Below are 12,930 nucleotides of genomic sequence, written 5' to 3'. Positions count from 1 at the left end.
TGCCCACTTCCTAAAAACTCTTAGCAGGGGACAAGAAAGACTCTGACGGGGACCATTGACTTATGATCAAATCCCCCATGTCTATCACTAGATTTATTGCTTCTCAGGTGAACATCATGTAAGAACTTAAGACAAGCCCTGTGGGACCAGACTAGTGGTCCATCAAATCTGGCAGCCAGTTTCACACAGTGGCTAGATTGTGGGCCAGCAAGAAGATTTAGTAGCTGAGGCCTTCCCCCTGATTGCCTACTAACATAGGTTTTCTGTCCTAGTATTTACTTCTAGCTTTTTATGTTCCTGGTCTCTTGATATGTTGTTGACCTCAGAGACCCAGTAATTATATTTTATGGCGACAATTTCTGTTGATAAGCCAGGGGTCACCCCAAACAATTTAGTTGAAGTCGGCCTAATACAACCTGATCTAATCTGTTTTGCGTCTTTAGTGATATCTCAGCAAGGCTGTAGTCAGATATTTCTGTGCTCAGTGTGGTGATTAAAAAATAATTGCTTATTTCTTGTGAAAGGAAGCTGGCCTGAGAGATTATGGTTTCCTGGAATCAGAGACCCCCTCCCTGCTGTGATTTGTAAAGGGGAGAGGAGCTAACAGGGGACCCTAAAGTAGTAGTTTGTAGAAGATCAAGAGCTATTAAGTAACTGAGTTACTTTTAAGATGGTGATAGCACATCCCTCTGAGATAAATGACAGAGGATGACTAAAAAAACTGCTTCCTGAGATTTCTGGGTGGAAAATGTCAGCAGAGCTATTACAAGGGGAACGTTAAATGGCGGGTACAAAACCCGCAACGGAGATTCTTCCACTGGACTAACAGACGAGTTCCTTTCTACCACTTAGGTAAGAAAAAACCAAACTGACTTTGCAACCTGATCTTGAGGTTGGATAATATTTATGCATCCATTTAAATCTTGCATCAAAAGGACGCAACTTTGTGTTGCTGCGTTTGCTGAAGAGGACGTCGGCGACCCCGTTGGAATTGGTCTTGAACTCTGAGGCAGGCACAGGTTCATACGGAGGGTGACAGCCCTGTCAATGCTGTCAAGCTGTAACTGACTAATGCCGACCCCTCATGGGGTCTTCAAGGGAAGAGATATTCAGAGGTGGTTTACTGTTGCCTGCCTCTGTGTAGCTACCCCGGATTTCTTTGGTGATCTCCCATCAAAGTACTAATCAGGGCTGACCCTGCTTAGCTTCTGATATCTGATAAGTTTGGACTGTCCAGTCAGTGGGGGTATGGACATGCTGTATGTAAATTAATGCAATAAGAATTATTCTTTGCCTACATATCTTGTTCCAGTAATTAATAGTGTTTCCTACTGTTGCTACCCCTGCAAAACAACTCCCCTGCAACTCTCCCTAAACATGGGTGTTGTTTTTACTAGAAGCAAACCGTTCTAGATCCTCTTAAACCAAAAAATTAACTAACAAGGATTCTCGCCCCTTAGGAAGGGGCCATACAAGCCATCTAGTCCGACCCCCTGCTTAACGCAGGATCAGCCCAAAGCATCCTAAAGCATCCAAGAAAAGTGTGTATCCAACCTTTGCTTGAAGACTGCCAGTGAGGGGGAGCTCACCACCTCCTTAGGCAGCCTATTCCACTGCTGATCTACTCTGACTGTGAAAAAAATTTTCTTGATCTCTAGCCTATATCGTTGTACTTGTAATTTAAACCCATTACTGTGCGTCCTTTCCTCTGCAGCCAACGGGAACAGCATCCTGCCCTCCTCCAAGTGACAACCTTTCAAATACTTAAAGAGGGCTATCATGTCCCCTCACATCCACATAAGGGGCGAGAATCCTTGTCCCTGCCCCCTCCCGCCTCCCCTCCACCCCCAACTCCCTGTCCTTACTTGCTGCCATGGCTTGCTGGGCTGGCCCCACCCCCATCAGTCTCCCAAGGTTTCCCCCATTCGCCAAAGGGTGGGAGCGGACTCAGAAGGCCAGCGGAGGCATTGCCTGCTGCCACCGCCAGTCTTTCGAGGTTGCTCCTGTTCTGCGGAAGACGGGAGCGGCCTCAGAAGACTAGCAGTGATGGTGACTCCAGAGCAATGAGAAAGCCTCGCTGCTCTGGTGCCACTGCCACTGCTGCGGTCCATCTAGTGGCGTGCTTCCTAAGGCGGGATGAGGAACGTAACATCCGCCTTCATTTCCGTTTGAGGGAGCGCGCCAGTAGATATTCCACATCAAAAATCCACAATGACATTGAAATTCTGTCTAGCTTCTCTTTCAGTTATCTGTGCTGTTCTAATCTTACAAAATCCCAAACAAAAACCCAGTGTATTTATGGATTAATGACAAATACATCCAAAATTCTCTTGTTCTTAACCTCACTAGGGCCGCATTCCTGGGCAGTTTCTGAGAACTAAGTGTTAATGGGTGAGATACTTCTGAAAATACATGCTTAGGATGGGAGCTGTAGGTCTTTTTAATTTGAAAGCGTGACTTCTCCCTGTTGCACTTCTGAGGTAAAATCATCTTTGAATTTAGTCGGCCTTCCGCCCCAGCTGTGGAACACCTTCTTAAATGTATACTTCTTTCTGGGTAACCAGTAACCTAGCTGTTAAACATTTACCTGCAATCATACTTTTATCTTTAACTAGTTAAGAAATACTTAGCTTGTGAGAATTTGCTGTATTTTGCGATATATGAAACGCTGAGGCTTCCTTAATGACTCTTTTTGAAACAGGCACTTTTTCTACAAAATTTCTTCAAACAGAAAAGAAGGGCTGAAATTTCATTTTCCAAAGGGCTGGGCCCAGTTGAGGATGTTTTGAGAAGATTTCTCCAAAGTGGTCATAGAATACCAACAAGCTCAACCAACATCCCCCAACCTTTTAAAGCTTCTGCATGTATTTGGAATTCTCACATAGCAACGTGGCCACAGTGACAAAATGGCAGCCTCAAAATGGTTGCTATGGGAATCGGAGTCAGCAACAAAATGGCTGCCGCAGCTTCCCTGCAGTCATACGTTGAAGATCCTTGTGTTGTGTTGACAGCTGATGCCCAAGCAATGTTTTAAAAAATCTGCATAGCCAATCAGTTCTAGGTACATTGTTGTGGCTATGTTGAAGTTGTTCCCCATGATGTGATCCTGCACTGGAGCTGTATATGTAAGGATATCTGAACTGTGCAGGAAGGTCGAATTGCATCATCAGTCCCACTTAATCATTGGTGAGTCAGCAAGAGGATAAAAGGAAACACACACACAATTACCCCTGCTAGGATTTCCCATTGGTTCCCAGACAAGGATTCTGTAGCTCCTCCATACCACAAAAGTATGAAGCTACTGTTCTCCAGTAACACCTTGCCTGGCTCTCTAAAACTCTTGGAATCTTCCATCCCAGAAACCACCAATGCATTTCATGTGGATGTCATGGATTCTAACTGTGCTTCCAGTTGGCTGAAGAGTGATTATTTCTCTTTCCCCCAACTTATTTCTGGGAGTCCACTGACTCCCAGGACTCAGAATATGATTTCAGGAGCAACAGCAGGCCAGAAACAGTGCCTCTGTGAGCTGCTCACACAAAATAAGAAGATCCAAAATAGTGCCTCCAGGTTTCTGTCCAGTCCATCACATGTTCTCCCCGACTTGCGCAGGGACTTCTGCACTCATTGTTGCCACAGCAAAACACCTTTTGCATCTTGCTGCGGCACTTCGAAAAATTGGTGATGTTGCATTACAGTGAAGCCCTTTGCCCCCAATCCTTTCTGTTTTTTGACTGCAAAGGAGCAAGCCATGAAAGAATCTTGATTCTAAGCACGTTTATAATGAAAATAGCTCCCCCCCTCCCCTGGGACTGAGCTTTGGCTTACAGCTTCTGGATGTCTCTTCCAAATTGCTCATCACTTTGAAGGCAAGTATCTCACTGTGAGAGCAGAAGTCTAGAATGTGCCCCAAACCAGCATGGTATAATGGTGAGGGGGAAAAGACGTGGAGGTTCAGATCCGCACTCTGCCATGGGAGTCGGGTGAAGGTGGCCCAATCACATTCTCTCAGCCTAACCTACCTTCAGGGTCGCACTATGACTTTCAGGGGCCCTTCCAACCATAATAATATCAATATTAAACATTATTTCTGATATGACTACATATTTCAGTGTTTTCTTTTAATTTTTTTCTGTTTAAGTAAAATTTTTCTTTGGGCCCTAAAATTTCTTTTTTTTTTTCCTGATGTTAGGTGTAAAAAATCCCAAAACTTTACCTCTAAAATTTTATTTTCCCCCTCCCTCCTGTTTCTTTTAAAAATCCAACATTTTCATGCCCCCCCAAAAGTTTCATTCCTATTGTGCCTGATGAATAAGTCGGTCCTGCCAACCTAATAGAGTGGTGATTTATAGAATCACTAGTTTCAAAGCCCATTTATAAAAATGGGCTTTGAAAGGGGAGAAGGGGGAAGGGTAAGGAAGACGCTCCGACCCACCCACCCATCCCCTCTCCCAGAGCCCGGCCTCAAATCCGACCCCGGGCTCCTCCCTGGAAAGGCGAGACAGAACCCCAGGCGCACTCACCGGGTTCGCGACGTCCCATCCCTTTACGGCGCGGGCGTGGTCCTGAGGTAGGCAGAAGCCCAGGGCGGCCTGCAGAGGCTTCCGGTGGGGCCAGCCATTTTGTCAGCGCCGCATTCAGCATCGCGGGTCTCGCCGGCGCCAGAGGCCAGCGAAGCGCATCCCTGCGCGCCAGGCCGGCGGGTAGGGAGCCCCTGCCAGCTGTGCGATGGTTGTCCTCCTTGCATGTTGGCTCCCTTGGCTCTCGGCGCGGCAGGCGGGCGGGCAGGGAGCCTCCAGCAGGCGCGCAACGGTACCGTCTCAGCCTTTGGGCTCTTTGTCTCGTCGCTCCCTTGGCTCTGGGCGTGGCGGGCGGGCGGGCAGGGAGCCTCCGGCAGGCGGGCAGGCAGGGAGCTTCCGCCAGGCGTGTGACGCTCGCCTCTCGGCCTTTGGGCTCCGTTGTCTGTCGGGACGCCAGGGCTGCGGGCAGGGAGCCCCCGCCATGCGCGTGACGCTGGCCTCTCGGCCTTTCGCTTTCGGGGACTGTCGGCCTTTCGGGGACTGCCTTGCTGGCGGCCGGGCGCATCGGGAGGCGCTTTGTGCCTCCCAGCGTGGCAGGGCCGAGGGCAGGGAGCCTTTGCCAGCGGCCTTTCGGGGACTTTTTCACTTCGCTCCTTTCACTTCACTCCCTTGACTGTCGGCCTTTTGGGGACTGCCTTGCTGGCGGCCTGGCACATTGGGAGGCGCTTTGCGCCTCCCGACGTGTCAGGCCGCTGGCAAAGGAGCAACTGCGAGCTGCGCTGCGCGCGGCTCGCAGTTGCTCCGGCAGGGAATTGGAGGGACCAATCGGCAGGCGCTTCGCGCCTGCCGATTGGTCCCTCCAATAGTCTGTCCAGAGGAAGGGGCCAATCGGCACCCTTCCTCATCACGGACACATCCCGCCTCGCAAGGCCTTACCGCTTTATTTAGTCCGTGGCGCCCGTGGCGCCACGGGCGGTGTACAGATAGAGTTGGAAGGGTCCAACCCCTCTGCAGAACGCAGGTAATTCACAATTACCTGCCCACCCACAGCAACTCCAGTTCTATGCCCAGATGATGCCTCCCCCCCAAAAAACAACAGAATCCCTAGCTAGTCTGGCCTGGAAGAAATTCACCTTCTGATCCCAAAGTGGCGATCGGCCTTTCCCTGTGCGTGCAAGAAAGGGCCACAGGAGCCAAGAACTAACACAGTCCCTTCTGTCCACCCAATTACAATCTGCCTAAGTTCACAGAATCAGAACAAAATGTAGGGGGTGGTGGCAATCCACACTGCCCTTAATCCCTGTGTTTGCGTATAACTGTAATAAGTAAGTCACTCTTCTGTAGGCCAAATTCAACCAATTTATGGATGACTTGGGTTCAAAATGGAGGCCTGAGTGACACAGGTAGGAGAATGAGGTAGCAGATACCTGAGGTTGGTAGGCTGGACTGCCCCTCTTCAAGGTCACATTTTGGTTACAAACAAAACAAAAACCTGTGTAAATAGAATCATAGCATCATAGAGTTGGAAGGGGCCATACAGGCCATCTAGTCCAACCCCCTGCTCAACGCGGGATCAGCCCTGAGCATCCTAAAGCATCCAAGAAAAGTGTGTATCCAACCTTTGCTTGAAGACTGCCAGTGAGGGGGAGCTCACCACCTCCTTGGGCAGCCTATTCCACTGCTGAACTACTCTGACTGTGATATCTAGCCTATATCGTTGTAGTTTAAACCCATTACTGTGCGTCCTTTCCTCTGCAGCCGGCCCAGAAACTGGCCCAGCAGTCAAAGGGATGGTGTTTTGAACCTCTCTTCTTCCTGTTCTCATTTGCTATTTAGGTAGAGTTCTTTGTTTGTGAAAAGGAACATGCAAAACTAGAACTCACCACCTGCAGTCTGAACTGGTGCAGTGTGGCTTTGGGGCACTACCACCACATTGCACCTCCTTTCTCCAGCTTGAGCAAACCAGGGCCAGAGATCTGACAGTTTTTGTGGCAAGTTCAGGTAGGTCACCATGTTGGTCTTAAGCAGCCGAACAAAGAGTCCAGTGGCATCTTTAAGACCAACGCAGTTCTATCCAGGGTGTAAGCTTTTGTGTGCATGCATACTTCAGTTTCGTGGTCTGCGAAGAATAAATCAAATTGTGCCTGGTATAACTAAAAGTCTGTCTGAGGTCAAGTAGATTACCTCATCCGAGAAGCAAGTGCAATTAATCTCTCCTGCCATGGCAGAGCAGGCCGGAGAGATGCGGTCAAGTGCTTGGCAGGGACGGGTAATTGCTCTTCTATTTACGGGCGAATGAATAATAGATAAGAACAGGGGTAATCAATAGCTGTCCCAGTGGCACAATTAGAGAAATTAGTGATGAGGGAGATGCTTGTTATGCAACTCTGGTTGCTGTTCCTTATGGAAAACAACTTCTCTCTGTCAATATAAGAAGGATTCTGTAACACAATTCTTAAATCCTATAAAAGGTATTATCCCTATAACCTTTTAGGTCAGATTTTTTCCCCGTATGATCTTTTAGCACCACCCTCTAGAATAGCAAACTTCCATCTTTCACCACAGGCAATCATGTTGTTATTAATAATTTTGCCAGTGCATCTATTATGCAAAATGTTTCATTTTGATATTGATCCATCTTTCCCCAAGTGAGAAATATTCATTATAACACATTAGGAAAAAATATTTCTGCAACTTCATGGTAAAGTTAGTACTGGGCATCTGTGATTCTGAGAGAAACTGGAGAAGACCTATGAATATGCAGAGAAGGCTATTTCTGTGATTAGAATAATAGAATCATAGAGTTGGAAGGGGCCATACAGGCCATCTAGTCCAACCCCCTGCTCAACACAGGATCAGCCCAAAGCATCCTAAAGCATCCAAGAAAAGTGTGTATCCAACCTTTGCTTGAAGACTGCCGGTGAGGGGGAGCTTACCACCTCCTTAGGCAGCCTATTCCACTGCTGAACTACTCTGACTGCATAGGATAACAGTGTTATCCTATGCAGAGTTGGGGCCTTCTAACTCCATTGTTTTATGTAAATCACCATGAGCCTTATGGGAGGGTGGTATAGAAATTCAAGAAAATAAAAATAAATAAAATTAAAATCAACTCTGGTTAGGATGGCACTATTTACCAGTCAAAGAATATCCTATTTATTTCCTCCAGGCCATGCTGGATTCTGGAGTTTTTTGCTGGAGCGATCGCTTGGGCATGAAATTGGGGTTACTGTGGGTGGGCAGTTAGTTGTGAGTTCCTGCACTGTGCAGGGGGTTGGACTAGATGACCCTGGAGGTCCCTTCCAACGCTATGATTCTATTTATTTACAAAATTTACACCCCACCTTTCTTCCCCTCATCAGAGCCATCAAAGAAGCTAATGGATTAAAAAAAACCCTACATAATAAAAATACATCTTAAAACATTATTAAAACCCGGAGCAGAAAGGAGGGATGATTGAGGGAACACCAGAGGAAATGCAGGTGACTTTGCTAGCAGAGGACAGCAATAAAAGGGAAGAGCTTGGGAGAGAATTCCAGCGTTTGGGTGCCACAACAGACAAGCCTTCTCCTAGATTGCGACCCACCTAATCTCAGAATATGACTGGAATTGGTTTGTAAGGGAGTAAGAAATCCTTCACATATGCTGTAAAGCACATATGCCCCGGGCCGCCCTCTCCCGCCACTCCGGAGCAGCGGTCTGCGTCAACCAGAAGGTTGCTGACCACTGCTGTAAAGGTCAACACCAACAGCTTGAGCTATGCCGGTGGGCTTCAAGCTTCTGCCGGTGAGCACTGCTGAATGAAGGAGAGGAACACGGTTCCAGGAGGCCAGGAGTCTGTGGCTTCAGCACTGGAGGCGTATACGGATGCTGAGGGAATCTTCAGTGGTCCTGGGTGTGAAGAGACACATTTCTCCAAAGTGATTTATAAGGATGATCTAAGCTGTTCCTTGTTTTGCATTTACAGGCACATTGTGAAAACCCTTGCCCTGGGCCAGATGCTCTCCTTGTTTATATGCGGGACAGCAGTTACGAGCCAGTATTTAGCCGAACGCTTTCAGGTGAACACCCCAATGCTGCAGAGTTTCATCAACTATTGCCTGTTGCTTCTAGCGTATACGACGACTCTGGCCTGTAGGAAAGGTATGGAGATTACGGAACGTAACCTAGTATTATGGTACCAATGGCACTGTTCCCTTTGAACGTTTTCTGGCAAATGCTGTAATTTTCAAGCTGTATTGGGAATTGGTGTTCTCAGGTAGAAAAATCACTAGTGGCAGTCAAAGTGCCTTAAATATTACTTTTTAGTTCCTCCTGCAGCATTTTCTTCCAGGGTTATGGGCGTTTTCTTGGGCTTCGTGTGGAGAATGAGAGAGGCTGAGTGGGCCTTATAAATCCCTGCAAAAATTGTGAGCTCAGCTACATAACTCTCTTCCAAGGTCTGCCAGTGTCACAGGTCCTTTCATGGAGACTCAGATGCTGATTGAAACTTGAATTGTCAGGCACAGTGGGGGATGCCAGCCAAGTGCTAGCAGCTGGCGCAGGGGCTGATCATAGAATCATAGAGTTGGGAGGGACCTCATGGGTCATCTAGTCCAACCCCCTGCACTATGCAGGACATTCACAACCCTATCGCTCAACCACTGTAACCTGCCACCCCCTTGAGCCTTCACAGAATCAGATGGCTATCCAGCCTCTGTTTAAAAATCTCCAAAGATGGAGAACCCACCTCCTCCCGAGAAAGCCTGTTCCACTGAGAAACCACTCTAACTGCCAGGAACTTCTTCCGGATGTTTAGATGGAATTTCTTTTGGATTAATTTCATCCCATTGGTTCTAGTCCTTCCCTCTGGGGTGAGAGAGAACAACTCTGCTCCATCCTCCATATGACATCCTTTTAAATACTTGAAGGTAATCAAATCCCCTCTCAGTTGTCTCCTCTCCAGGCTAAATAGACAAAGCTCCCCCAACCTTTCTTCATACGTTTTGGTCTCCAAACCTCTCACCATCTTTGTTGCCCTCCTCTGGACATGGTCTAGTTTGTCCAGTTTGGCTGATGAAAGTCCCATTGCTGTTGCTGCAGAAGTGTGATGCTGGATGATGCTGTAGAATTCCACCAGTGATCTAGGGCAGGGGTAGTCAACCTGTGGTCCTCCAGATGCTTATGAACTACAATTCCCATGAGCCCCTGCCAGCGTTTGCTGGCGGGGGCTCATGGGAATTGTAGTCCATGAACATTTGGAGGACCACAGGTTGATTACCCCTGATCTAGGGTAAAACCATAATCCCTCAGTGGAATCATAGAGGGTTGGCCCAATAGCATCAAGGTTATGCTGGATGTGATGTCACACCATCAAAGCGATCAAGAGAGCCAGTTTGGTGTAGTGGTTAGGAGTGCGGACTTGTAATCTGGCATGCCAGGTTCGATTCTGCGCTCCCCCACATGCAACCAGCTGGGTGACCTTGGGCTCGCCACGGCACTGATAAAACTGTTCTGACCGGGCAGTGATATCAGTGCTCTCTCAGCCTCACCCACCCCACAGGGTGTCTGTTGTGGGGAGAGGAATGGGAAGGCGACTGTAAGCCGCTTTGAGCCTCCTTCGGGTAGGGAAAAGCGGCATATAAGAACCAACTCTTCTTCTTCTTCATCATGGTTTCCTAGGGATTTTTCCTCTGCCATTTTGTTGAGCAGTAGGTGGGCTGGGGGGCTGCCAGTGGGATGCCCCCCACTATAATGGGAGACCTGGCAGCCCTGGTTTGGACTGTGGCACTATCTGGGAGCAGAGGCTTAAACTTTCCCTCTGTGCCACTTTCCCAGCCTGAACCAGCCCCAGGGAATTGCTGTCTGCCCAGCTGGAGAGACAGATTGCCTGAAGGGACTCACATAACTTATCAATACACATAAGTTTCCACTGCAGGGCAAATAGAAATTTCCCAGGGCTGTTTCATGTTGGGAAAATGAAATGAACAGTGGGCTCCATACTTAGAATCATAGAATCATAGAGTTGGAAGGAGCCATACAGGCCATCTAGTCCAACCCCCTGCTCTACGCAGGATCAGCCCAAAGCATCCTAAAGCATCCAAGAAAAGTGTGTATCCAACCTTTGCTTGAAGACTGCCAGTGAGGGGGAGCTCACCACCTCCTTAGGCAGCCTATTCCACTGCTGAACTACTCTGACTGTGAAAAAGTTTTTCCTGATACTTGTTTTTCAGTCCCAATCCAAATTGGCACCTGTGGGCCTGAGAATTGAAATTTCAACAGGGGACTCCTGGCGCATGTCTGTTGACAGAACCTGGGGACTCAGCTGGCAAAAATAGGCCCACAGTGTGTGTGCACGTGAGAGGGCTCCTTGGCAAACATTGCTATATGGAAGGAGTTTCCAGGAAGTTGTTTGGAAACTGATAATTTAGACATTTAGGAGTTGAACTGCTTCCCCTCCCCATGAGAGCTGGACTTGCTTCCCATAGACGCGTCTTGTGTATTTCTTCCCCTCCAGATGGTGACAGCCTCTTGAAAATTCTGAAGGAGAAATGGTGGAAGTACATTGTGCTGGGGCTGGTTGATGTCGAAGCCAACTACGCCATCGTCAAAGCCTACCAGTACACCACCCTAACAAGCGTTCAGGTAAAAACAGCCAAAGGATCTTGTAGAACGTTAAAGACCTGATACATTTATTGTGGCATGAACGTAAGAAGATACCTGTTGGGTCAGACCCATCGTCCATCTGGTCCAGCATCCTGGCTCACAGAGTGGCCAATCAGTTTCTCTTGAGGGCCAACAACAGGCCAAGGCCTTCCGCTGGCACTGGGATTCAGGTTAAGTTCCAAGCTGAATTCTGGAGATTTTTGTTGGGGAGGATCACTTGGGCATGAACTTGGGGCCACTCTGGGTAGGCAGGTAGTTTTGAGTTCCTGCATTTAGCAGGGGGTTGGACCAGATGACCTTGGAGGTCCCGTCCAACTCTATGATTCTGCGATAACTCTGTTTAGCAGGGGGTTGGACTAGATGACCCTGGAGGTCCCTTCCAACTCTACGATTCTATGATTCCTTTCAACATGGAGGTTCCCTTTAGTCACCCTGGCTAGCAGACCCTGATAGACGTCTCCTCCATGAATGGTTTGTAGGCAAGACGGTAAGATGAAGTGGGTGGATATCTGTTCATTTTAGTCATGATTTTTTGGACGTTGCCAAGAAAGAAACAGTATCCCTTGTACAGGCCCTTTCCATATCGGCAGCAGCAGAGCCTCTAATGGAAGCTGAGTGTATTTGGTACACTGCAGTCGATTATATTTGACAGTAGGGCAGGGAAGAAATAGAGCTTTTTATACTGAGCCAGAAGGTACATGGGATGCCTCTCTTTATCCTGACGCTTGGAAGGTGTTACTAAAAATGCAGCAACGGGGCTGGAGTGGCTGGGTAGGTGATCCCCTCGTCACTAGCTTGTTACCCCAGAGCGAATGCAGTGGCGATGTAGAATCCACATTGGTCCCGTGACACCTTTCGGAAGGGAGCTGGGATCCTTGCAGCCACTTCAAACATCTCAGGCAAATTCGGAGCAAATGCTATCCCAGAAGTAGGGGAAAAAATTGGGAGGCGCACAAAAGTGAAAACTTTTGTGCATTAAAAGGCCCCTTTGGGAGCTCGAGGGGAACCTCCATCACACTGACCTCTTTCTCTGCCTCCTTGAGCCACAGCAGGAGACCCACTGCCCCTTTGCCGGTGAGTCTCGGAGAAAGTATCCTCCCCTGTCCCTTCATGTCTGTCAGCCCACACCTTCCTGCCTATGCTGTGGACAAATGCAGAAGGGGAATAGGAGGAGGATGGCTTCGTATAGATTCCTCCTTGGGTTCTTGAGAGCTCGATTGGAGAGAATCACCTATGTGGGAGCAGCCCACGTTTAATCTCAATAAAGGCCAGTCCTTTTCAGTCGCCTGCATTTGGTGCCGTCTGAGCCAGGGTGAGCTTAGAGGGATACCTACAAGTTTGTGGGGGGGGGGAGCACAAGGTATTTTTAGACTGGTTTTAGTGTCCTGTTGTTTTAAAGGTTAATTTTATAACACAGTTCTTCCGTTGTTACCTGCTGGCTCCTGAGATGCTCAGGCAAAAGGTGGGCTTATAAATATATTTTAAATAATTTTTAAAAAATTGCTTGTCTTGTATAAGATCTTACAAGCTAGTCAGTGTAACAACCTAAAGGGCTCACCATTTCCCCCAAGAAGTCACTAACCTAGGGCACAGAAGTTGTTTGGCCAGAAAGCTTTTTAGTTGTGACTTTTGGCTCTGATACTGATCGTCAACACAGATTCCTCGATGCAACCAATGAATGGCTAAAAAACAGACCATTTTAAGGCAATAGACTGTTTTAAGAGGAATGACACCTGGCTGGTCATTTCTGATGCTGAAAACACCA

General features: G+C 48.0%; 1 protein-coding gene across 2 annotated transcripts in view; it reads left to right on the top strand.

The window, feature by feature from the left end:
* Positions 1 to 12,930, top strand: part of SLC35F2 (solute carrier family 35 member F2) — a 29,505-nt gene that overhangs the window by 2,834 nt on the left and 13,741 nt on the right. For both annotated transcript variants that reach the window (XM_077341587.1, XM_077341586.1), the window contains exons 2-3: positions 8,488 to 8,663; positions 11,017 to 11,144. In XM_077341587.1, the coding sequence (XP_077197702.1) occupies positions 8,488 to 8,663; positions 11,017 to 11,144 (304 nt within the window). The remainder of the gene's footprint in view (positions 1 to 8,487; positions 8,664 to 11,016; positions 11,145 to 12,930) is intronic.

Source organism: Paroedura picta, chromosome 6, assembly GCF_049243985.1.
Source record: "Paroedura picta isolate Pp20150507F chromosome 6, Ppicta_v3.0, whole genome shotgun sequence".
Taxonomy (NCBI): Eukaryota; Metazoa; Chordata; class Lepidosauria; order Squamata; family Gekkonidae; genus Paroedura; species Paroedura picta.
The sequence above is the reverse complement of the archived record's forward strand: the minus strand, read 5'-3'. Positions and strand labels throughout refer to the sequence as shown.